The sequence below is a fragment of the Camelus dromedarius genome, chromosome 6, assembly GCF_036321535.1.
Source record: "Camelus dromedarius isolate mCamDro1 chromosome 6, mCamDro1.pat, whole genome shotgun sequence".
NCBI classification, from domain to species: Eukaryota; Metazoa; Chordata; class Mammalia; order Artiodactyla; family Camelidae; genus Camelus; species Camelus dromedarius.
In genome coordinates this window covers 74928058-74953762 of record NC_087441.1, presented here as the reverse complement: position 1 = coordinate 74953762, position 25705 = coordinate 74928058, and the positions used below count along the sequence as shown (strand labels likewise).

The window sequence follows — 25705 nt, the reverse complement described above, 5'->3', positions numbered from 1 at the left end:
TAATGCTTGTTCTTCAGCTGGGTAGCCTGTTTGGTAATCAGGCAAATGCAATGACAATCAGACGTCACAGTCTAGAGCCCAGTGAAATCAAACTCACTTCTCTTGGTGAAATAATCATGACAATGCAAGTATAATGAAGTTTATGCTTTCTGTGATATTTTAGAAGTTCCGTTTATTTATTTTTAATTTTATTTTTTATTGAAGTGCAGTTGATTTACCATGTTAGTTTCAGGTGTACAGCAAAGCTATTCAGGTATATATATATGTGTGTGTGTGTGTGTGTGTGTGTGTGTGTGTGTGTGTATGTATATATATATATATAGTAGTTCCATTTTAAAATGGAGACATCCACAATGAAGTATTTGTATTTACTGAAATCGGTTTTACAAAGTAGCTCTCAGTATTTGTTTACAAGATGGTGCCTTGGTGGTCAGTGATCTTGACAGAAACTCAAGAATTGAGGACTAGAGACTTGTTTTTTACAAGCATGATTTGTACTTTTAAAGAGATTTGGGAGATTTGGAAGGCAAAAAATGTTTAGTTAAACATTTGATTAAAAAATACAATTTTGAGGGGGAGGGTATAGCTCAGTGGTAGATTGCATGCTTAGTATAGCATGCATGAGATCATGGGTTCGATCCCCAATATGTCTGTTAAATTTAAGTAAACAAACAAATAAATAAACCTAATTACCTCCTCCGAAAAAGAAAACAAATTTTTTTTTAAATCACATAATTTTGATTGATTTCTTTATTCCTTGAATAAAACCTTGGATAAACATAACAGCTAGCACATCTGCAGTGCTTACTATGAGCTGGACATTGCTTTAAGTGCTTCATGTGACAACTTAATCCTTGAAAAAGCCCATTTTACAGATGAAGAAGCTGAGGCCCAGAGAGGTTGAATTGTGAGCCTTGAGTTCCCTGCTGCACAGCAGAGCCAGACTTCAGACCTGGCCATGGGGCTCCAGGTCCATTCCTCCTCTCCACCCTCTGATGCCTCCACAAGTCAAGTCTCCCCTGTATGTTTTTTATTTGAAGTTAGCTTGGCAAATTCTAATGGCACAACACATCTTTCACAGACTTTAAATGTCAATATTTATGGAACTTTCACAGTAAGCATTTAACAAAAGTCTAGGTGGAGCTGGTGAAGACACACAAACAGAACATCAGTTCTAACAAATCCCTGGGTCTCACCCCAGACCTGCTGAATCAGGATCGGGGCAGAGAGATGGGGTGTGGAGGGAGAGAAGGGAGTAGAAGGGTGGAAGACACCAGCGAAATATATTTCTAAAAACTCCTCAGGGGATTTCAATGCACAGCCAGAGTTGGGAATCACAGGCAGAGGATCTGCATCTTTTTTTTAAAAAAGCCTTAATTGGCTTCTTAAATAGGGATGAATTTTGCAGCTGTGTCTGAACATGTTGGAGATATACATGGTTACACAGAGCATCCAAGAGAAAAACAGAGCATTTATTATGGTCTTCACATTTTTAATGGCACAATTTTGCCTTTTTTCCTGGTTCCTTCCACTTCTCTTTTAAAGATCAAAACTTTTGTCCTGGAATTTGTAAATATTAGCCACTGGGCAGGATCGCTGTCTCCACACCAGCCTCCCTTGCCCACGTCTGAGAATATTGTTTCACCACAGCTGTTGAAACATAAGGGCTTTATCATTTATTTTGCACATTTGTGGTTACAGTTTATGGTGAATTGCTCCTGGCAGGACGTATTTCATTGGATCTACGTTTTTAGAGATTACTATTTACCTCTTGATTCCTCATGCTCACCTTAGTTCCAGGTGAAATTCCAGAGCTTAGAGAAAGAATATGCATGGCTTTAGAACATACAGAAATCATAAGATGGCCATCAGAAAAATCTTGTCCTTTACTTTTCTTGTGGCTATTTGACTATTGTGAAAATAAACATTACCCTTTTTCACAGTGAGATGATTTCTATAGAAATACCCGAGTTTAGACTAGCCAAGGGTTATTGGATGGAAGTGAAATAAAAATGAAGACCCACATGCTGTCTGTGTGTGCAGTGACGGCAGAGTAAATGCCCATAATTTCATTGGTCTTTTCCCTGGTCCTGTGTGTGTGGCAGTGTTGTGGCTGAAGACGTTCAGCAGGGCAGGCTGTCTAAACTGGGTTCTGAGCCATTCATAGGTGTTACCAAGGGCCTGCCAGCGGTTGGGAAAGACTTCTGAACTGAATACTAAGCGCTCATGAAAGATAGAGAAAATGAGATTCCAGCAGAGTAAATCTATGCCTTTGACTGGGAAGAAAATTAATCTCTCCCAAAGCGAATGAAAGGTTATACAATCCTTTATTTTAATTTAGCCCTTTGGTTTGTGGAAGAGAAAAAAAACTATATTAATCATCTTTATTTTGGATACGATGGCATAACGGTTGATTTGTTTAGAAATGAATACTTGAGGTTGTGCAAAGATCTTTGCTTTCTTTTTCTGATTCGATTAATGACGTTTCCTGCCGAGGACTATTAATTGTTCTGTGGATTAAAGTCACGTTTAGCACAGTGACATTTAGGATTTCAGTTGTGATGCAGTTCAGGAATTATTTGGAAATGCCAGCAGAGCAGATATATTGGAGAAACTCTGTCTTGAACTTTGAAGTGCTGGGTCAAATTAATGTGGTGGAACCCAATCTTTGCGGGTAGAGACAGATTGAAAAATTTATCACCGAGGTTGGTTTCCATGTGACTGACATCCTCCCAGCATCCATCCTCGTCAGGCATGGCTTCTGGCTTCTAAGCTGCTCACAAGGGTTAAGGACTGATGTTATCACCCAGGCTCATATATCAGGCAGAACGTGTATATAAAAGGTTTTGAAAAGCGTTCAAGAGCATCTTGTTTAAATCAGCTGTAAGTCATAAGATCGACTGCCACGAAATGACAGCTCATAGCGAGAGACTTATACCTTGGCAAACATTTCTTAATCCTTCAGAGCAGCTGAAACTTTGGAAGGCTTATGGGTCTTGACATTTCCTTCTATTTACAGACAAATGACTAGCATATGGGTCAGGTCAGGATAATCTTATCAGAAGCATTTACAAATATTAAGCATTAATATGAAATTGTTATGTCACTTGAAAGGAAAACAAACTCAAAAGACTACTTTTCGTAGTCTTTTGAAATGAAATGAGCTTTTATCAGCCTGCATTAAAGTGTATGAAGTTCTCAGGTTAAAAAATGGGAGAGTTCATGTGTCTCCTTTACTCAAAGGGCTAGGAGTTTCCAATAAAAAACAGAAACTGGCTCACAAAATGAAACAAAAGTGTTGCTTTTGGTGTATCTTCGTTATAAATTGTACTTTCCAAAATCTATTTAATCTTTTAAGACATATTTAGAACAAGAACGAGTAGAACAAGTCATTTTTTATTTCAGAAACTTTACGAATTTCTACTCTCTGTGTCTTTTTGAAGCAGTAATTTAAAGGCAAACATCTCTGTCCTGGGTCTCTTTCTTCACTCTTTTGAGGTTCAAGATCATTTGTCAGATATTGCTTTAAAATGCACTGTAGACCTGAAATTTACTCTGGGTTTTAGACATAAATGTGGAATTCAAATTTTTAATATGTCTACATATACCTCAGGAACACATAAGTCTAAATGAGAGTATAAAACATGTACACAAAGTAACCATGGTCTAAGTTAGATTGTGATTTGGATGCTGGAAATTCCTGATTGCCATTTCCTGTAGAGGTATGGGATGTGACTTCTGTCTAACGGTCACCGCGAACAGCCCTTGAACATTCATGGAAGGATGAACGCTGAGGAGGCTGTAGGCGTTTTGTATAGAGGTCTCTGCCTTCAGTCGCAGATGGGGAGAACACCTTGATGACTTTTATACTTAAGCAAAATCCTAGGTAGAATGCTATTTTACTGGTGTAGGGATTACACATGTGCATTTTGGTAGACTGTCTGGTTGACCACCGTGTTTGTGTTTTTCCAGGGCAGTCGAGGTGAAGTCGGGCCAGTCGGACCCCCAGGACCACCAGGTAAACTGGTAAGTCACATTTCTAGTCTCCAGCAGCTTACTTGCTTCCTATAAAATGCAATAAATTAAAAAAAAAAAATCCAGGAGAGAAGAACAAGTTACAGAGGGTGATTTAATCACTCTTACTTGATTCCTCTTCTTGAGTGAGTGCGTGAAAAGGTACATGTGAGATTTCCCGTTAAGGCTAGGAGACCCTCGGAGGGTATTTCAATCTGCGTGGCTGGTAGCATTTATTTTAAAACTGGGGGAGTTGTGGAGGGCTCCGTGTGGCCTCTGGTTGTTCTTGGAATTGGAGAGGACTGTGCGTGAATGCTGCCTTGTCCTCGAGCAGGCTTGTTTACACAGCGAGCGGGGCTGTCCCCGTCGCAGGGACTCAACTGAAAGAACCCACAGCTGGGAAGGCGCATAAAGCACGGAACTGAAGACCTCAGAGGTGGGGTGGAGGGAGAGGGGACGGGCTCTCTTCTCCTGAGAACGTGGCAGATGGGAGGAGCAGGGTTAAACCGAGCCCAGCACGTTTGTTTCAGACACAGGAGTCAACACACCCGAGGCCGTGTCTGGCTTGTGTGTTTTCTGTGTTGCAGTAACTGTGCTTCTGGGGACTCTGTGTTTGTCTTTCAGGGTTCTTTCGGTAGCCCTGGCCTCCCCGGCATGCCCGGCCCCCCTGGACTTCCAGGAATGAAAGGTGACAGGGTAAGCTCTCAAGCCGTCCAGAAAGTTCCTCGTTTTGGAAGGGTGATTTCTGCTGTGTTGAGAAACCAAGCTTGCTTTGGGCCCAGTGGAGAATTTCTAGAAATTATCATAGAGAACTATCCAGAAAGATGTCTTAAAGTACTGAGAGTGGAGGTTAAGAAGCCAAAAATCTACTAATACAATAATTTCTTAGAAGGGAAAAAATAAAAGCCAAGTAAAATAAAAATTTTAGCTGTAGTCACACCTCCTATTTAGTTGTAAATTTACATTCCTACTCGCCACATTTTACATGGATGTGATCAGTGATCGCTTCAAGTGGCCAGTGACTTTTTGGACAGTCGTCTGTTTCTCCAGGTCATTCCTGACACTTGCTAGGTGGTAAGAAGACGGGTTATTTCTCTTCTGACACATTATCCACACTTGTTCTTACCCATCAGCCCAAAAGGGGAGTTGGTTCACTTGAAATTAGATAGTTAAAAATCTCAAAATACTAAAGAAGTATTGTATCGTATTCCTTGCAGGGTGTTGTTGGTGAACCTGGCCCAAAGGGTGAACAGGTAGGCTCCATTGTCGAAGAGTGTGAAATGCAAGGTTTAATGTGCGGTAATGAGTTTCACCAGCAGGGGGCACTGGCCAATTTGTGGGTGTGAGTAAACCGGTGGAGGCTGGCAGATTCTCTGAACGTGCTTTGTGAGTGACGCCCAGGGTTTAATCTGGTCTATAGCTTGATCTACTATTTTTACAAGCTGGACCTAATGAAGGCTTTGCCTTCAAGACTACACATTGTCTTCCTTTGAAAAGAGTGGTCCTCTCTCTCTTGTTCACTAAATTTGTTTACTCCAGGCTGATCATGCCCTCCTGAGCCATATCGTAATTTATTTTTCTTTACCCAAGACCTTAGCAAATAAACTATGCAGATGAATTAGAGGTAGCCCTTCCTCTGTTTTTTTCTTTCTGCTGTCAGAGCCCTTTTTAAGCCTTCCCTAATTACAAAATTGCTAGATACAGTCAATAATCCTTAATGTTAGCAGAAACTCAGCCTCACCTCCTGCTTTTCTCTGGGCTATTTTCTGGTTGGGACCAGCCCCTGACAGCTAGATTGGAAAGCCGCTGAGAGCACTGTGTATTTCTGCATGATCTAGGGGGCGCCGTGGGGACTTAGAAATGCTTAGCAATATCGGCTGGTTAAGATTGAGCCAAGGGACTAAGAATTGTAAACAGTGTGACATTTAATCTTACTTTTTAGGGTCCCTCTGGGGAAGAAGGCGAAGCAGGAGAAAGGGGTGAACTCGTAAGACCTTTTTTTCTGGTTATTGATGGAGACTTACTGGTTATTGATGGAGACTTCCTGATTTTGAGTCTATTAGAAACATATACATTTTCTTTTTGCTGACACTGCTATCTTTGCTGGCTTCTTTAAAGGCTAAGGTGTTGCTTATATAGCTGACAAATGACCCCCTAGAATTGTAGCCAGGATCAAGTAAAGCAGAGGGAAACACCCTCAGATCAATAGAGCTAGCCTGAAGCGTTTGGAGGACAAAGTGTTCCGTTTCAAGGGCAAATTTTCGGTGACTTTCCATCTAGACATTCAAGGTGATTCTTACATGACTGTAGAAAGTCTATGAACAGTGCTTATCATGGAAACAAAAGGAAATTTTTCTTATAGTTGGGAAGTTGTGGCTCACAAGTGTGACCGTGGTGGCCATTCTCTTGAGTCTAAAACTCTCCAAAGAAGAGACTTCCATCCCCAGAGGAGGCTGCAGCTGTATCTCCAGGAAGGCAGTGAGAATGAGAGCAAGTTACCGCTGCCGCCCACACTGCTAGGTCTGTGGGCTCAGCTATCTGGTTTTGACACAATCTAACGTGACCTAGTGTGGAAACATGCTGGGTCCTTTGGGGTGGGGAGGTGACAGAGTTCTCATAAAGTCATTTCAGAGACCTCTTAGTACAGGAGAAAACTCTGGTAATGTTGTTTGATTCAGATTTTTAGGATTTAGAGTTACTATAAATGTGACATCTGAATTAGGCTAAGCTTCCCAACTATTAAGTCAATGACAAAAGGATTATTCTAATTTTATTTTCTATTAAAACTGTTCATTTTATAAGCTAAGAGGATTTTTAAAAATTTTTTGAGGGGGAGGTAATTATGTTTATTTGTCTATTTATTTAATTAATTTTTTTAATGGAGGTACTGGGGATTGAACCCAGGACCTCGTGCATGCTAAGCATGTGCTCTACCACTGAGCTGTACCCTCCCCGCTAAGAGGATGTTTTACATCATTCTTTTTTGTAGTGCAGATGTGCTGATATGCTAAAACAAGCTAATTTATACCTAGAACCAGTGGTGGGAGATATTCAAGGTTGTTTTTTAGGCATAAAAGCATGCATATTTATTCGGATAGATTTTTGGGGACAAGTTTGAAAATATTGTTAGGGTTTCAAAAATGAAGTCACCTTGTTTAAATATCTATTGTGTTATTTATAGCAGCATGGTGGTTTAATATCGTTTGACTTAGACCTTTAATTCTCGACACCTGGCATTTTAGATCAGGATGGAGCCTTGGAGAGCGCCTGTTCAACCCTGTTATTTAACAGACAAGGTCACCCAAGGCTGGGAGGTTGCAAAGCTCACACACGGTCATAAAGTTAAGCAGCAGAGCTAGGACCAGAATCCAGATTTTGAATCTAATGTTTTTCTACAGGGCCAGGGTTCTTCTGTTTGTGGTGTTTTGTAGACTTCAGCAGCACAGTCCCTCTGAAATGTTTTTAGTGAACTGTCAGATGTGAATACAATGTTCTAATATAATTGTGTTTTATTGATTTAGGGAGATATAGGATTACCTGGCCCAAAGGGATCTGTAAGTATAATAGTCATGATATAAAAATAAAAATATCAATAAAGCTGTAGAAAATGCAATGTTCTGCTTTATGAAATCATTCTGTAAAATTCAGTTCTAAAAGGACTTACCTTTAAGGAAATTAATGTCTAAATTTATTCTTTAAGTAATGGATTAGTCCAAAGGGGGAAAAAAAAGACCTTACAACAGTGTACAACAGTGTAAATGGGACTGTATTTTGACCTAACTATGCTAAAGGAAGTTTTTTTTTTTCCTAAATAGCTCACTGAGTACGTCGTAATTTCTTCCATAATGGGTCACTTTTACAAGAACTGAACTGTGCTTAGTGAAGAGAGGGGAACTGAATTTCCTTGTCAGTGGTATCATTGCAAATATTTCAGTAATTTTCTTAATCTCCTCTGTATTCTAGTTGCCGAAGTCAGTCACAGGCACGATGCTTAAGAAAATACAGATAATTATTAGAGGTAGAAAATGATCATCTCATTCAATTGATCACTTTACAGAAACTCAGCTGATGTCCCTAGAGAGGAGATGAATTCAGAATTAGAGAATCAATCATTAGCAGACCTCAGATGATTTGCTAAATGTTGTGCAAATTCATTAGTAAGAAATTTAGGATAATATAAGTAGGAAGGATGAAGCTGAGACTTCAGTCTTAAGTGTCACTACCACCAGGATCCATTAATTTCCAAGTCCTTACTATTTCCAGAATCCACTCCCCCCCGCCCCCCCCCCCCCAGCCAAAGCCTCTCTGTCCCTTCCCAACATGCTATCCTCACGGCAGCCAGTGTCATCTAGATAAAAAAAGGCAAAACCCACAAAATCCCTCCTCTGCTTAAAACCCTTGAAGAATAACATTTCATAGAGTAAAATCAGACCCTTAGCAAAGTGTATACAAAGGCTTCAGCGAAGCGGTCCCCCTACCTCACCAGGCATCTCCGACCTCTCTGGAACTTCATCTGTTTGCAGCTCAACTAAATGCTTTTTCATGCCGTGTGCTGTTCTCCGAGCCTGGAGCACTCTTCCTCTTTCCTTAGAACAGTGCCTCCTACTTAAGCGCTTAAAACCGTCCTCAGCCCAACTTTCTCTGGAAGGACCCGCCCAGGCTGGGTCCCAGTGCCCTGCCCTGGGCTGATCACACAGCACTGAGACGGAAATGATCACATTGTGTCACTTCAGCTGTTTACATACTGCTTCTGAGCGCCCCGTGACAGTCTCAGGCTTCAAGTAACACCTCTGTGCCTAAGAATCTCTGACAACAATGGTTGAGGATTGAGAACAATGTAAAGAATAAACCTCGATAGAATTTGGGAATGGAAATTCTTCTTTACTGTCTAGAAATAGTCACTGATGTCCAATGGTGACAATTCAAGTTATAAGAGAAAAAAAGTGGGTGAACAGTGCAGATGTCAAATGAGTTCATTCCATTTAAATTTGGATATAATACTAGGAGTTAGCTCTTGATTTATCACCACCCTTCCTACCCCTGTCTTTTCTGACACTATCTGAGTAACACCGATGAAATTGAAGTACAGCCCCAGAATCAGGGGAAACAGCTACTAAGAGAAAGACTTCCCCTTTCCTCAGTGACTTCAGCACAGACAAACCCGGTAAGTGGGCGAGGTCTGGTCCCTGGTTTCTATTTCAGCAGCCCGCTCCTCAACTGAGAAATTCTTTCCCAAAGACCTGGGACGCTTATGATGTCCTGGCCATGTTGGCCATTGACATCTTCATCAAAACTGCCTGCCCCTTGTTCTAGCAATACTGCAGACATCGCCAGCTAGGTATCACCCTCTGATTTGGTCTCCTTTGTTTTCTACTAGTTCTAGTCCTTCTCCTTCTCCTCCTCCTCCATCTCCTTCCCCTTCCCTTCCTCATCTTCCTCCTCCTCCTCCCCCTCCTCTCCTCCTTCCTCTCTTTCCTCTTCTTTCTTTTTAACAGCTTAGAGCAAAGCCATTAATTAAATCTCAATTCTGCAGGTAAAAGTTGGGATTGATTCAACTGGACTCTGCTTGGAGTTTTGAAAAGCCAAAAACAGGATATTGGATGGCTAAGCTCTTATCTGGAGGCTCTGGGGAAGAACCCACTTCTGAGCTCATTCAGGGTGTCTGCAGAATCCAGATCCTAGTGGTTGTAGGACTGAAGTCTCTGTTTTCTGAGGTCACTGGCTGTCAACTGAAAGTCCTCCTCTTCTCCTAAAGACCATTCACATTCCTTCTTACATGCGGGCCAGTTCTTAGTGCATTCTGAATTCATTTGGTTTCTTCTCCAGGTTTTATTTTATTTTTTTAGAAGTTGCTATGGTTTTGCATCCTGGTCACATGACAGTTGCCCAGCCTTCATTCCATCCTCAGCTCTCTCTCCCCATTGACCCTGACTTTCAGGAAGCCTTTTAAGCCATAATTTATTCATAGAAGCAATTTTGACAGGTTGACTTGATGAATGTCAGGTTTTTTGTTGTTTTTTTTTTTTTTTTTTTTTTTTTTGCATAAAGAGAGATTGGGAAAAAGCACACTCTGAGCTTTATTTCAATGTGTCTAGGGAAAGCATTGCTTCATCACCTTTCTTCCTTTAGTTTAAAACATTTGAATGTTGGAACGAGTTGGCTTTTTCTAGGCAAATGTTGCATATGAAAAAGAAGCAGGATTGAGTTGTTTTAGGAACATTTACGCCTTGAGCCCTAGCATTCCCTCGATGCCTCCTGCCTTTTTATCTTCTCATTCTTATTCTGTAAACAATTGTACACCAGAACTACTATACCACAAATTCCACTAGAGGTTGTTTGACAACAAGTGAATGAGTTTAGTCTCTTTTCAAAGGAATTATTGTAGATGCTTTTAGTGGTCTGCTTTCATAAGAAAAATCTAATTGGTGTATGCATTTGTGCTAAGGAAATCATTGATTTATTTTTTAACATCTTTAATATTTAGATTTTTAACTTCCTCAATACTTAAATTATGGACCCTCACTTTTTGTTCAGGTATTTTAAATGCATTAATTTTAAATACAGTATTTTAAATACACTGATTTAATTTATGCTAGTATTTTATAAGTCCCAGACACATGCGACTTCTCCAAATTCTCCAGAGACTGTGATAAAGGCTAAACGTTCTTGGAAATATATTTATTTGATGCTTTCTGTATTGGTGATCTACCACGTAATGTGTCTTGTGAACTCAGCAGCCTTTTGGTGGCCAGGAAAAGTTAACACGTTTCATTAAAAACTACCTTGCTGTTAGAAGTGGCTTAAAGTATGAAGAGTGTGGTTTAAAAATGGATTATTCCAATTAACATTTTGAAATAATACCTATACCAGAAAGACAGATCTTTAAAAAGTTTAGATGAATTGGAATTCTAAGAGATGGGAGTGTTGTTGCGTGGCCTCGTGTGTCTTTACCTGGAGGATTCGCAGCCTCTGAGCAAATACGTCTTAGGTAATGGGATGCAAGTCAACCCACAGCTTCATGTCAGTGCCTGTACTGGTATCAAGCAGACACATTCCCTGTGCGTGGCCCAGTTTTACAGTGTGCTGTTGTGTTCCAGTCAGGTAACCCTGGGGAGCCTGGCTTGAGGGGGCCTGAAGGAAGCCGGGGGCTTCCTGGAGAGGAAGGACCTCAAGGACCGCCTGGACCACGAGGCATGCAGGGAGAACAGGGTGCCACCGGCCTGCCTGGTATCCAGGGCCCTCCAGTGAGTGATGGGCAGTCCCTGGGGTTCCCTTTGGGGACTCCGTCCCACAGCACCGGTTGGGGGTAGAGGGGCGGTTGGGCAGGACCAGACCTCAGCTCCTCAGCAGCTGGGCCATTTCTCTTGTAAATCCAGACGATCTGGCTCCTTGCCAAGTCTGACACTTGATCATCTAACAATGTCCCCTTTATGGTTCTGTGTACAACTGTCTTTTTTCTTTTCCGCCCCAGGGTAGAGCACCCACAGATCAGCACATTAAGCAGGTTTGCGTAAGAGTCATTCAAGGTAAATACATCAGAATGGCTTGACATTTTGTGTGTTTTAAAGGTGGGAGATTTTTTTTTGTTTTGATTGAAATGTAGTTGATTTCCAATGTTGTGTTAGTTTCTGGTGTACAGCACAGTGATTCAGTTACACATATATATATATTCTTTTCCATTATAGGTCATTATAAGATAGTGAATATAGTTCCCTGTGCTGTACAGTAGGACTTTGGTGTTTATTCTATATATAGTGATGTGTATTTGCTAATCCCAGACTCTCAATTTATCCCTCCCCAACCCTTCCCCTTTGGTAACCATAAGACTCACAGACATAAAGGTGGGAGATTTTGAATAACAATTTCAATTCTGTTTTATCCAATTTCTTGCCATTTGCAATAGCTTATAGCCTCAAAAGAAAAATATTGCCTTTTGGGTTAGCCTGGAATTTTTTTTTCTGCCAGTGGGGTTGATTTATAAGAAAGTACACACACCCATCCACACACACACTTTTTTCCCCTTTGGAACACAAATTCACAGAACCTTTCTCCTGTTAACATCCTACTGCCTACTGTGCACCTGGCACTGACCTAGACTCTCTCCGTGGATTATATGAGAAATAATTGGCAGACTCCATGCCTCTAAGAAGCATAAGGACATTGCTTCTACTCAGGTACCATGTATGTAGAAAATCAATAACTAGAATTTTACCAAAGTAGTGACATATTTTTGCATTTGTTAGCCTTTTTTCTGAATTCATCTGTAACTATGGCGATGCTATTAATTATCTTGTTCTTGTTGGAATCAGTTCTATCATGAAAGAACATTCTTCTTTCGTACATTCACGAGGTAGTAAGTTTATCTAGTGGATTCATCAGGTTTTGCAGAATGGAATTGTCACCTCTATATTTAAAAACCAATACTGTAGACATTTTATCTTGACACGATATTTCAATTTTAAATATTTCACATTGAGAAAATTACGATTTTATGTTAACTCTTACCTAAAGAAAGCCAACTTAGGGCACTATTTGAACAACTTTAAAATCTAGGTTAAAATGGGTTTCCAATTTATATTGTCCTTCACACCCTAAAAGCTTTAAAAAAATATTACACTAGAATATTTCCCTGAGAGCATTTTAATGGGACTGTTTTCTTGTTCTCCATGGTTATTGTGGATGGTTCTTAGTCTCTAATGATTCCTGGAAAAGCCTACGCAGTTATTAATTTTTCAGACAGACTGTGACCATTCTTAGGGAGCGAGCTCTAATGTCTGGTATCTGTTCCAAGCATGAAAAAATTTCTGGGATGGATTATTAATAGGAAGTCGTGAATTCTCTGGATATTTCATGTGACTTAAGTATCTTCAAGCTAAAAATGTAAGCCTGGGTCTCAAAGGGTGTCTCAGTATTAATTCTGGATGATGTCCTTGGCTTTCAGAAAGCTTCTGGACATCCACTGCCTACCCGTGTTGAGAAACTCACTTTCCTCCTGGCTTTCAGATAACCAGCAGGTTCAGGTGACACCCTCACCCCTGAGGAGCACTGCTTAGCCCAGAGCCCTGCAGTTTAAGGTCTTTTATTCCCTCCCCCCGTGTCTCAAAGCAGCAGGACCAGGTTTATCCAGGGAGGGCTGAATAGAAAAGCATCCCCAGTGAAGCCTCCTGGCAGAAAGCCTGTGGAAAAAATGACCCCACTTTATTTATTTCTCACCACTGGTTTTGAAGCTCTGGTGACACGCTGAGAAAAAAACGCACTTGAAATACCCCTCTTTTCATCTGACTCACTTCCATGTGTCTGACGATTCTGGGCTCTTTTGTTCATTATTTTCTAGAGCATTTTGCTGAGATGGCTGCTAGCCTCAAGCGTCCCAACTCGGGAGCCTCTGGGCTCCCAGGGCCACCTGGACCCCCCGGTCCCCCAGGACCCCCCGGAGAGAATGGTTTTCCCGGCCAGATGGGACATCGTGGCCTCCCAGGCATGAAGGGTCCCCCTGGGGCTCTCGGTTTGAGAGGACCTAAAGGTAAGGCATTTTGCCCACGTGGAACCAGGGACGTGCACTGGCTTTTTCCCAGATGAATTCACGTGTCCTAGCGAGCGCCAGCTGTCTGCGCAGTACGATGGATTGCTCTCTTTTTAGGTGGTGATGGTCGAGACTGGAAAACTATTGTTTGATATTTTCTTGACCTTGGTGTATGACAACAGTAGACCAAACACCAGAATTAAGGTCTTCTGCCATTTGGTGTCGATCTTTTTCAGTTACACTCTGCCTTAACCATAGTTCAAAATAAACCTCATGGGATCTGGTAAAGGATCATTCAGGTTTTTCTTTTTCTTTTTCTTGAGACCCTTAAAATCATCACAGCGCTCTTCTGAGATGGCAACCAGCCCTTGAAGTTTTGTACGTGTTAGCTTAAACTAATGCAGCGTGTTAGCAGGACATCAGACAGGTCACATCAGGAGTTAACACTGCCTCTCCTCCCCACCCCCTCCCCCTTCTTGCCTCCCTTTTCTTTTAAAGAGTGACACTGGCTGTCAGATTTGAAATTCAGCTCTGAAATTCAATCTAATTTTATTCCTTATTTAAAATATGAGAGACTGTGAGAGAGTCTGTTTTTTTCTCCATTTGTTGAAAGAAAGCTAAGCCCCCGAGACCAGCTATTTTGCAGGAAAATAGGATTATGAGTGGGTTAGCTACTCCGCAGAACTTGCAGGAGGGCTGGCTGCCCCCGGTGGTGCTTGCTAGTTGAGCTGAGTAAGTCTGTCAGCTTGGGGTGGGGGTGTGCCCTGGATAATTTACGGAGAGGACTGAGAGCGAGGAGTTTATGTATCATGACGAGTGACTGACAGCTCTCCGGGGAACTTCAGAAAGACTAGGCATCAAAACCAAGAGAGGAATGTGTGTTTTTTAAACAGGGGTGCCCCAATTAGGGATAAATACTATGGTGCCAACGGTCAGAAGTCAAGCCAGCTGTCTTTTTGGATCTGTCAGTGAATTGCTGATGCTTTCAGCTCACTGCACCCTCAGCTGAAACAGTGTTGTTCATTATTTCCTATTTGGCATGCGCAGAGCTGCGTGTTAAAAAAAAAAAAAAAGAGCCCTAATGGGGGCCCCTGGTCAACCTGGCAGATTTCCATGTTTTCAGAGGCTGGACAGAATCAAATATGGAGAGAACTCAGAGGGCTTCTTAAAGAGAACCGGGTGTTTGAAAGAATCCCATGGCTGCTCATCTTGGTCCTGCTTTTAGTTTCGGTTCAGGAATTCCTACCGGAGGTGCTCTCCCCATGGTCGGGCCCTGTTCCCTGCGTCACCTCTTCGAGGAAAGTCCACCGCGCCGGCGGATTGCTGGCTTAGTTGTCTGTGCCGTGCCCGCGCCCACGCCTGAGCGCATGATGAGCAGTGGTTCCCAAAGAGTGGCCCCTCTGCGGCCGCATCATCAGAGACCTGTTGGGAAGGCAGGTTCTCCCACCGGCCCAGAGCCGCTGAATCAGAAACCCTGGAGCGGGGGCAGCAGGGTTGGTGCGCTGGTGGGGGGATGTCAGCCGTCTTCCCACCGAGAAGGAGCATCTTGCGGGGCGGTGGACATCACAGCCCCGTTTCCTCTGGCTAAAGCGAAGTCTCCGTATTTGGGACAGAGCTTAACTCTGACTTAGTAAGAGATCACCCCTGAAGTCCCATCTTATTCCCGGAGAAAGGAAAATGTCTGTCTGCCTGCTTCCCTGGGAGAGTCTGCCGAGGGCTGCCTACCCAGCCCGGGCTACACACTTGACTCACATGGGGACCTTGGAAAGCTACCCGCGCCTGGGTCCCATTCCCGGAGACTTTGATTTACATAGTGTGGGCACCAGGCTCTCACCGTGTTCCCCGGGTGACTTTAATGTGCAGCCAGGGCTGAGAAGCACTGGAAATACAGGAGGCTGTTCTGGAAACGTCCTGGGATGCTTGGCCTCGCAGTGTGGAGTTGTGTCTGGGTTGGGCTGGGTTGGCCCTAGCAGGTGAACCTTATTTTGAAAGGAAGAAAAATCTATTTCTGTATTTGGAACCTGGAAAAGATCTCTAGCAGTAAGTTCATTCATCAGGCACAGTTTGATCGTATAAGGGACTGTTTTTTCCCGCAGTATTTGTGACATAGCCTAGAATCTGGATGCGATAGAGTTCTTTTTTTTTCTTCCTAAAGAACTTTCTCTCCCCCCTATACCTTTCTTGGCATTGGGTTCCTTTAAAACAGCGTCTTCTCTCAGTTTTACTTCTTAAAATTTGGGGTGTGGACAGAAAGGAGTAATCAGATGGACTGTATCAGTCAATACCGTCACAATTCGGAAATGTATGATTCTAGGTTAGTGGACTTAATCTTTCTTGTCCATCACATACACTAAATAAAAGTCCTATTTGGTAGAAAACACGTAGTGTTCTACTACCCAAAGGTTACAGATCAATTTTTTTTTCAGAATAAACACTCCACCATTTGAAACTTAATGTTCCTCTGATCAGAGATGTGTTTCATTGTGCCCTGTTGCTTTTTTTTTTTTTTTTTCACTTAATAAAGAAAGAATGGTGTAGGTCTTGGTTTGCCATGGAGACACTTTGAGCGTCTTTTTCCAGAGAAACTGCTACATAGACAAGTTTTACTAAAATAGGTTTTACTAAAGCATTTAATAGTGCAGGCTATGTCTTAATCAAATCACTGTTTTCTTTCTAAAAAATTACTCTGAAAAACACAGCAGAACATTTTTAATAGGAACTCATAGAAACAGGCTTCAAACCACACTCAAAGCTTAAGTCGTGTTGATGTGTGTTTTGGCTTTAGTCCCCATGCTTTATATGCTTTGACACAAATGTGTTGGAGCCACAGCCTTGTTGTGCGTCTGTTTCATGTGTGTTCATGTCATGTGACGCTCGAGCAGAAACACAAGAGACCCCCGGACGGCCTTGTGTTCACATTGCTTAGGATCAAGTAAGTCTTTCATGTCATAAGTACATTTTAAATGTTCAGGGATTTGGGGTAGTTTTCAGTCTCTTTGAGTGAGGCTGTGTGTATGTTTAGATTTTTTTTAGTGTGAGTCAAGTAGATATGTCACTATGCCTTGTCTCAAGGCTCTGTCAAATGTATTCTCCGTTCTGCAACTTCTTATCTCTGTATGAATGGAAAAGTGTTATATCCTTAAGGGTCAGAGCCTTGAGAATGGGCTGTCCTGTCTATTTCAGGCTCTAGGCAACATTCTTTTACAAAAGGTGCAGAACCAGCATGACTGAGCACAGGACACACAGCACAGGGTTGGAGCTAACGGAACAGATCTCATATGGAGTCAAGTTTGTTCTTCCCTATCACACCATCCCTGTGGAAAGTTGCATTTTAATTTATCCTCTTCATATCATATCTTCAGAAAGTGAAGCACAGTCTCATGGCCAGCCTTGAGAATTGCAGCGATATGACATTTAAATTGCTGAGTTAACAAGAGAGCTTAAGCTGTTAGTTTTAAAAATACTGATTGTCCTAGCTTCCTAATGCAGTAGGGCCATATTGGTGATGGGCGTAAAAAAGAGCTAGTTTGTGTGGGCTCGAGCTGAGCTGTATATCCTTACACAATACTTATAAAACTTAAATTGTTTTGAAAAAACTATCGTAAAAAAATCTTCACACAAGGAAATTCACAGCTAAAATTGAAGTATGGTAACTATTTAAAGATTCATTTCATAATTCGAGATTTTTGACTGTTTGACAAGTGTGCAGATGGTTGTACAGATATTCTTCCTATTTTTGTTGTGTGTGTGACTTAGTTTTTTAAATTATAATGAACCTGACAATATTGGATGAGGTTGAGCTGATATGAATATTTGGAAAAAATGATTATGTATAGAATTTGTTGCAAAATGCCATTGCATCTTCTAACAATGTAGTAAAATAATAATGTAATACTATACTGGTGGGAAAACAGAATATGTCTTCTACTAGGAGCGGTAGAAGTCATTTAGGACCAGTTGACTAAGGTATTGAGACACTGTGTTAATGAGGCCAAGATTCCGGGTTTGGTCTCTGCAGGGGCCAGTTTAATGAACACAGCTTTGTTCTGTGGCTGCTGGATCCCCGAATTCAACTGTCTTGCAAAGACGCATGGTTGGTTGCAATCCAAAGCTCCTTTATTCCCTGTAAATAACGAGGCAGAAGTGAAATGTACCCCCTCATGACAGCACACTCTAAATTTCAAAAATTCATTAATTTATTTTTGGTAATACTAAATTTACATTGTTCAAGAATTTTAAAATGTATAAAAAGATATTCAGTGAAGCATGTTTTCTTTCCCAGCCCTGTCTCCCAGCTGCCTCGATTCCTTTATCCTTTCCATTAGGTAATCACTATTATTAGCTTCCTTCATATCCATACCCATGATGATCTGTGAATGTATATTTTTTCTTACAGCCTTTTAATAACAAATTGTATTGTCCTTTAGTAAATGGTCTGGCCCTTGCTTTTTTCACTTAACAATGTCTTGGGGATCATTTCAAAGAGCTTCCTGGTTCTTCTTCACAGGTGCATACTATTCTACTCTATAAAAAATTGCCACCATGTATTTAACCCTTCAACGGATATTTAGATTGTTTTTAATCTTCTGTTAAATTTTTTTCCAGGTTGGATTTGCATATTTCTGATTAAACTTATTCCTGGTTATTTAATAATTTAGTTGCTATTACAAATGGGATCTTTTTTTCGCTACATCTTATTACTGATTGTATATGTGAAAATTATTGATTTCCATATATTAACTTTGTACCTTGCTCCTTTACTGAATTCTCTTATTGTTTGTAGAAGATTCTGAGTTGATTTTCTAGGGTGTAAGATAAACAGCCATATCACCTGAGAACAGGGGTGGCTTACACCAAATAATAAATAATTGTAAGAAGGTAGGCGTCTTTATAATGTCCTGACTGGAGTGGAGCTGCTTCTTGTGTTTCACGTCAAGCATCACACCAGCTTTGGGGTTAAGACAGATAGACTTTATCATGCTGAAGAAGTAGCTAGATTCTTATTTTATTGAATGTTGTATAAGGAATGCATGTTTAATTGTCAGATGACTTTTCAGCATCTAGGGATATAATCGTTTGACTTTTCCCCTTAGACCTCTTAAAATAATTAACTTGATTTTTGCCTTGCTACATACGAACTATGATCTAGTCTGTAGCAACATCATAACTTTTTGATTTCTGAATGTAGGCTTTGCTTTAAGTTTAAAAATATGAAACTTTATTTTTATAGATACATAGAAAAATAACATTTCTCTAATGAAATCCAGGTGACATGGGAGAGAGGGGTGATCGTGGCCCTCCAGGAAGAGGTCCCAAAGGTTTGCCTGGAGCGACAGGTCTCCCAGGTAAGTGTGAGGTGGGGGAATTGGCAGAAGTGGGTAGTCTGAATGGGATAATATTTCAAAGAATTGCTCTTTGATTACTTGAGTGTATCACATGATAATAATGGCTGGCATAGATTTCTCAAGACCAACTTCAATGAAGAGTTAGATGATCTGTAAATCATGTCTGAATTCTTTGAGCGAGAATACACATTAGGGCGTGAAATAGCACTTTAGTTTTTAGGGGATAATTAGGCTTATTTATTTATTTTTTAATTTTATTTTTAAATGGAGGTACTGGGGATTGAACCTAGGACCTCATGTATGCTAAGCACATGCTCTACCACTGAGCTATACCCTCCCCCCACCTGACGCATTACTTTCTCGAATAAATACTGAAAAACGTAGTGTCAAAGCGCAGCCACAAGGCACTTGTTATGAAATTCTGAGTGACTGGGGTTTTATCCATTTCTACCCTAGCTGATCATTTCCTCTTTGTTTAAAAAGTCAGAGTGACAGGAAAATGAAACCATGTTTTCAACTGTTTGTGTTGCCCAGGGAGTAACTGAAATGTTATTTTGAAAGCTTCTCCTTCAAACATGCAGACCCTCCAAAAGCCCATATCCAAAAATAAATAAACCTGAACATTCCTACCCCTGGCCACCAAAAGCCACACCCCAAAGCTATGCATCTGGGTCAACTGAGATGACAAAGTAGCCTCTGTGTGAAGGGCCCAGATTCTCTGGGCGTCCGTTCTCTTTACACACTGGTTACTCTGTAGCCGGAGTCTCGGCGGCCGCTTGCTTATCCACTGGGGGATGACTTCCAAGTCCAACCACAGAAGCAGCTTAAGAGTGTGAATGGCGCGCAGCCTCCCAGCAAACTCCCCAGTCGCTGTGGGGCCATGCCTCAGAAAGGTCCCTGAAGCCGTGGGGAGGCGAATCAGGGGAGGGGGTTTGTGCTGAAGGAGCAAGGAAGGTGGTACACGCTCCCACAGTGGATTTGAAAAACTTGGTCGAAGAAAATCTAGAGAAAGAAAAGATGGTTCTCTCATTCTGTCGGTGGCTTACATATTCAATCGTGGTTTTGCCGCCCCAAACATCGTTGCCTTCTAATTATCCATTTCATTGCACCTGGGGATTTTCTCATTTAAAAGATTTCTTAAAAACTACGAATACATTTGCAGAGAGCTCAAACACCGCCTTTCTAAGACTGTGATTCATGGGCCTGTCGAGACGTTTTCACAAATCGATGATTGTTTGTGATTGGAAAAGGAGGCTTTTATGATTGGAAAAGGAAAGAAAATCTGGTTGGAGTTAAATGAGGCCAAGAGAAGATTTTAATATAGAGTCTGGATACATTGCTGGACGTTTAGAAGAGAGAAGAAGAAAAGAGACTTTTCTGAGTGCTCCTCTCCTTTATCAATAGTAGGAATAGGAGGTTTTAAAGCTGATGCAATAGCATCACTACGATTTACTTAATTATCTGTGGGTTATAAATCCTATAAGGAGAGCCTTAGAATTTCTCCTCCCATTTTGTTAACAAATCACTTACCAGTTCTTGGACCAGCAACGTGCACGGTTGGCAAGGTTTTCCTTTATCAAAAACATATGATCGTTTCTGGTGACTCTTAATTTCAAAAAAAATTCTATGGATGAGCCACATTTTAAGTTTAAGAATGGGGAGGTTAAGGAAGAGCCTCTCGCGTTTGCGCAGTGCCGCTGGCCGCCACAAGGGGCGCTATTTCCCACCTGCGGCAGCTCACCTGGGGTTTGCGCGGCGCCGGGAGGCGTCTCCGCTGCTGTTCGTCCGTGTGCGGGCAGACGGTAAGGTGGGACAAGCTCATCACTGGCAGCTCTCCCTGGCCCTGATCTTGTCTCCCTGATGAAAAAAATTTTGTTGCAGCCGCTCTTGAAGTTAATCCTTAAATCTGATTTATTAAAAAGTCCCGTGGGCTCCCCGTCTCAGGACTCAAGACCCCTTCCCTTCTGGGTTTCCTTCCTGCCTTTTGCCAGCCCGTGCTCCTCTCTTCCCGGTACCACTCGGAAATCTGGTCTTCCTTTTTTGGGGCTTTGGTTACTTTTTCATTCACAGGATATTTGACATCATTTAGTGAAAAATCAGAGTAACAGATTTTTTTTTTTTTTTTTGGAAGGCACTGAGGATTGAACCCAGGAACTCGTGCCTACCAAGTGGGCACTCTGCCACTGAGTATACTGTCCCCTGCCCCAGATTATAGATTATTATTATTATTTTTTAATTAAGGCTAACTTTCCAAAGCATGCTACTTGCTCAGGGCTTTAGCACACAAGGCTCTCAAGGTCTGTATCTCTCCCCCCGCCCGGAGGCCCCAGCTGGGGCTTTGACTTTCCCTCAGCTCACATCCTCTTGTCTGCACGTAAACGTGCTCAGCTGTCAGTTTCCCAAATCCATCAAGTCCCTGAGCAAGAGCTTTGGGGGCCGTTTCTCCCCTAAAGCGAGTGCTCTGAAAGGGGACAGCTGGGCGCTTGGGCCCCACAGTTCAGACGCCTGGCTCACGTCTTGACGGTCACTAACTGGCTTCATGACACTGGACAAGGTCTTAGCTGCTCAGTGCCTCAGCTTCCCCACTTACAAAGGAGAGATAATATTCAACAGTCCCATCTCCCAGAGAGCATAATTCTGAGAATGAAAAAAAAAAAAAAAAACCTAGTCCATCTAAAGTGCTTAGGACAGTTTCTGGCTACCGTCCCTGCTCAATCCAGGTTCACGCGTGGTACTGCTAGTAATATAACAAACCCACTTCTGTGTGTGGAGGTGCATGGAGGGCAGAGCTGGACCCTGGTTCAGCCCTGGTGGCCTTTTCCTGGCTGTCGCTCAGCAAGAAGATTCTGCTACTCCCGACCCCTCAAACCTTCCCTCCGCGAAATCTCCTTCAACTCCACATCATAAACGCAAAGTGCTGGGTCACAGCAAATCGTGTCACCAGCTCACTGTCCTCAGAGAGGCTGGGCCGTTCTTAATTTCCTTGGTAGAGTTTGGAATGGGGTTAGAATGTGATTTCTGGTCTCTCCCAAACCTAACAAAGATGGGACGTTAGGACCTGGGGGAAACTTCAACAAGGCTCTGTTCAGGACCTTGTCCAGAACCTTCTATATCTCATGTAAAGGAAAGAGCCTGCAGAACAGAGTATTCTGCGACCTTCTTTGCTGTCCCTGTTGTTGGATTTGGGACTCAGCCTCCCGAGTGAGAACACCATTTGGTCCTTCTTCTTGGTGCTGACATAGCTGATGAATTTGAAAAAATGGCGCTGACACCTTTATTATCTATCCAGTGATCAGAATTCCTTCATTCTCTCCAGACAGTTTTAGCTCTCTGTCTCTCCTCCTTACCTCTCAGTTGGTTCAGTGTTAAGGATTATGTGCCCTTTGGGGTTGTGATGGTCCACTGCCTAATACAGACCACAGGTCATTGTTATCACCATTACACGGACTGTCGTTTTGGCCTTCGTGCTCTGCTGTGTTAAAGTCAACAGAAAGCATCAGTGAGTTTCTCGCAGCCGGAGGCAGGCAGGGCAGGCAGGTGAGAAGTGCAGACTTGAGCCCGGCTGCCCGGGTGTACGCACTGCCCTTTTACGTATTTTCAGCTGCGCTCCCTCTGGTGCGCTATCATCTTCTCTGCGCGGTGGAGAGAATAACCACGCCTACCGTCCGGCCTCATTCAGGAGGACCTGTGGACGTGTTCATACCTGTAAAGTACTTAGAATGGTGCCTGGCTTGTAGCAAACGTTCTGCAAATCTACCTCTTACTGCTATTGTCATTCCTCCTTTTATATTTGAAGAGATACAGACTTAACGCAGGTCACAGGCCCTGACAAAGGTCTTGGATGAGTGACAGAGGCGGATGTGCATGTGCCCAGGTTCATGTCGTGGACGAAAGGATGGGCAGCCTGGGCCGGTGTATGATGAGCTCGTCTTGCCGTCTGAGGCATCATGTCCCGTAACTACTCAGTGTCTTGATTTCTCTTATACCTCTCACACAGCTGTGCAGATCACACAGAGCGGGATCCGCGGGACTTTAGACCCCTGATCCCTGCCCCCACCTTCCATCTCTCACCAGAACTCTTCGTGGCATCACTTGACCGGCTGTCCCATCAAGAGTTACTCTTTGCCCGCTGCCCCAGACTTGTCCACTGGGGACCAGTTCCTTGGCACTCTGGGGATTTTAGGAAAAAATATTTAAGGTTGGGTCTTGACTTCTTTTTGTGCATTGAAACGCACTGGGGAGAGGAGTCAGCTAAATGACAGTCATGTGTGGACCACCAGGAATGTGGTGTTCGCCGCACCAGGCCACGGGACCAGATTTCTTGTGCAAAATCTGCAGATAGGTGAGCTTTGCTTGTGAATGTTGAGTGGGAAAAAAAATACCCCAATACAAAGGGCACCCATGTTTGAAGCTTAAGTCTAACAATAGTCATTTCTCCTGTTTCCACATCTGTCCAGTTTTCACTATTTTATTTGGTCCTGGGGATCTTAACTAAACAAACCACTTCATACACCAGTTCCTTAAACATAACCTGCTTTGTCTAACACCACAAAAGTTAGCTCAGGTCAAAGTGAGACGTGTAAGAAGTTTTCTAACTAATGCTGAAAGTTTATCCATGTTTTTTTAAGCCTGAGTGCACAATCCCTGTGATTCCACAGCAAGTGTCATTAGAGCTCTCATAAGGGGCCTGGCACGTTGAGCCTCCATCAGTGTAACGCGACTGCCCCCTAGTGTCATCACAGAGAATGACATCGATGTTCATTTTTAAGAAATCACGAAATGTTTGGCAGTAACATTTTATAGGTCCTTGAAATTTCGGAAAACTGTATAATCGTTAGGTAGTTAGTGTAGCTGACACACCCGTGAGGCCAGCAAGGCAGAATTAGAACACTCTGGATCCGGGCTTTCTCTTTGTAAGAGTTGAAAAGTAGTTTTTAGATATTTGTTAATGGACTTCCTGAGTAACTTGAATGTGACTTGGTGTCACCCCGAAGTTAGGTTCCCACAGAATAGTCTCCAAGCACCTTGGAGCCCAGGGTCAGGGCTCACCAGAAGCTGATAGGCTGTTATGGGAAGGCGAGTCTTTCCCTCTGGCCACTTTCATAGGGCAAAACCTGAGACAAATAGCTTTAAGGATCATTGTCTTCATCTTTCAACCTCATCTTTTGTCATCCTCTATCATTTACAAAAGCATTACATTTTTTTTTTTTTGGAGGGGAGGAGGTAATTAGGTTTACTTATTTATTTTTTGGAGGAGTTACCCGGGATTGAACCCAGGACCTTGTGCGTGCTAAGCATGTGCTCTATCACTTGAGCTATGCCCTGCCCGCTACAAAAGCATTTATTAAGGCCATTTGGACACGCTGCTGGACAGTGGGAGGTCCAGTGCCTCCTGCCAGTCTGCAGCCACGAGGGGTGCCCTGTTCATGTGTGCAACCTTTTGTGTGTTTCAGGTGACCCGGGTCCTGCCAGCTACGGGAGGAATGGCCGGGATGGTGAGCAAGGCCCCCCAGGGGTGGCAGGCATCCCTGGTGTGCCTGGCCCCCCAGGACCTCCTGGCCCTCCTGGTTTCTGCGAGCCAGCCTCCTGCACCATGCAGGCTGGTCAGCGGGCATTTAGCAAAGGTCCTGATCAGCGAAAGGCTTAGTGCTACACCGCTGTCGGCATAAACCATGCCTGGAGAAGAAGCTTGGGAGAGAAACACTGCCCAAAGCCAGGGCAAAGGGACAGTGCATCACCTTCAAGGTTATTCCAGAAGACCTACCTGACAATCAGATTTAGAACAATGGTGCTATTCAATAAATCCTCTTTCCTTTCCCTTGGATGGGAGCCAGCAGAGCCGTCAGTGATACAAACAAAACCCCTCCCTTGAAGTAAATTACAATCCTGTCCCCAGGATCTTAAACCTTAGTGCGCTATACACATTGTGGGCCACTGCGCCAATAAACGAGAACAACGGTTTGGTTACCTCAACTGCGGTAGTTACTTTCATTTTTAGATTTAGATCTTGTTCTCAGATGTTGTTTCAACTCTGCAGAGGATTACCAGAGTAGGTACCAAGAAACCCCACTATAGACGATAGAATTGGTGCTTAAACTCCCCATCAGTGTGCTCTCTTGGGAGTTGCAGGGAAGGCTGGACCACGTGGAGTGACTTCCTTACAGCCTTGGTGGTTTTCACAGTTGGCTTGGATTTTTTCGGACTGTATTGCATCTCCAACCTGTTGATATTTTGGGCTCTTCTATGTGAAAGCAAAGACGGAATTTTACTGTCCTGCCATTCGTAAGTTTTATTGATGAGGTTATTTATTTCTTTTAAGGTTTGAGGTAACATCTCTGGTTGTACCAAAGAAGCAATAAATACGACTTCTTAACTTTTTGCATGTTTTCTTACAGTCATGTTCAATGAAAAGAAGGCACTGAGCTGGTTTAGAGACATTAGAATTTTTTCACTTACTGGTATTTCTGTAGGCATGTTTATAATATTAATGCTTTTTCTCTATGAAGAAATTAAAAAGCCCTTACTGTTCCCGGGAGGGTGTTACCATGACAGAAGTTCTTTATATGTGTGTGCATGGTGGGGGTTGGAGGGTGGGTACTAGGGGGTGATGGGGAGGCCTTCATGGGCTTTTTTGAAATCTAACAAACATGTGGGATATGAAATCTAACATATGGGATATGAACCCATATCCCAGAAAGATGCACAAATGCATATGCATAAATATGTTTGCATATGATGTCTGAGATTTCACGGACCCCCTAAGTCTAGCCTTGCTTGGTTTCTAGGTGAGAAACCACAGTCTTCATTTCAATGCTGTGTTAGT

At 42.6% G+C, this 25705-nt stretch overlaps 1 protein-coding gene across 2 annotated transcripts in view; it reads left to right on the top strand.

Annotated features, from left to right (window-relative positions):
- COL9A1 (collagen type IX alpha 1 chain) overlaps window positions 1-25176 on the top strand; it is an 80389-nt gene extending 55213 nt beyond the window's left edge. For both annotated transcript variants that reach the window (XM_031455939.2, XM_031455940.2), the window contains 10 exons: window positions 3973-4026; window positions 4639-4710; window positions 5232-5267; window positions 5957-6001; window positions 7536-7568; window positions 11112-11258; window positions 11486-11540; window positions 13349-13537; window positions 18805-18882; window positions 24336-25176. In XM_031455939.2, the coding sequence (XP_031311799.2) occupies window positions 3973-4026; window positions 4639-4710; window positions 5232-5267; window positions 5957-6001; window positions 7536-7568; window positions 11112-11258; window positions 11486-11540; window positions 13349-13537; window positions 18805-18882; window positions 24336-24529 (903 nt within the window). In that variant the 3' untranslated portion in view covers window positions 24530-25176. The remainder of the gene's footprint in view (window positions 1-3972; window positions 4027-4638; window positions 4711-5231; window positions 5268-5956; window positions 6002-7535; window positions 7569-11111; window positions 11259-11485; window positions 11541-13348; window positions 13538-18804; window positions 18883-24335) is intronic.
- Window positions 25177-25705: the final 529 nt, after the last annotated feature.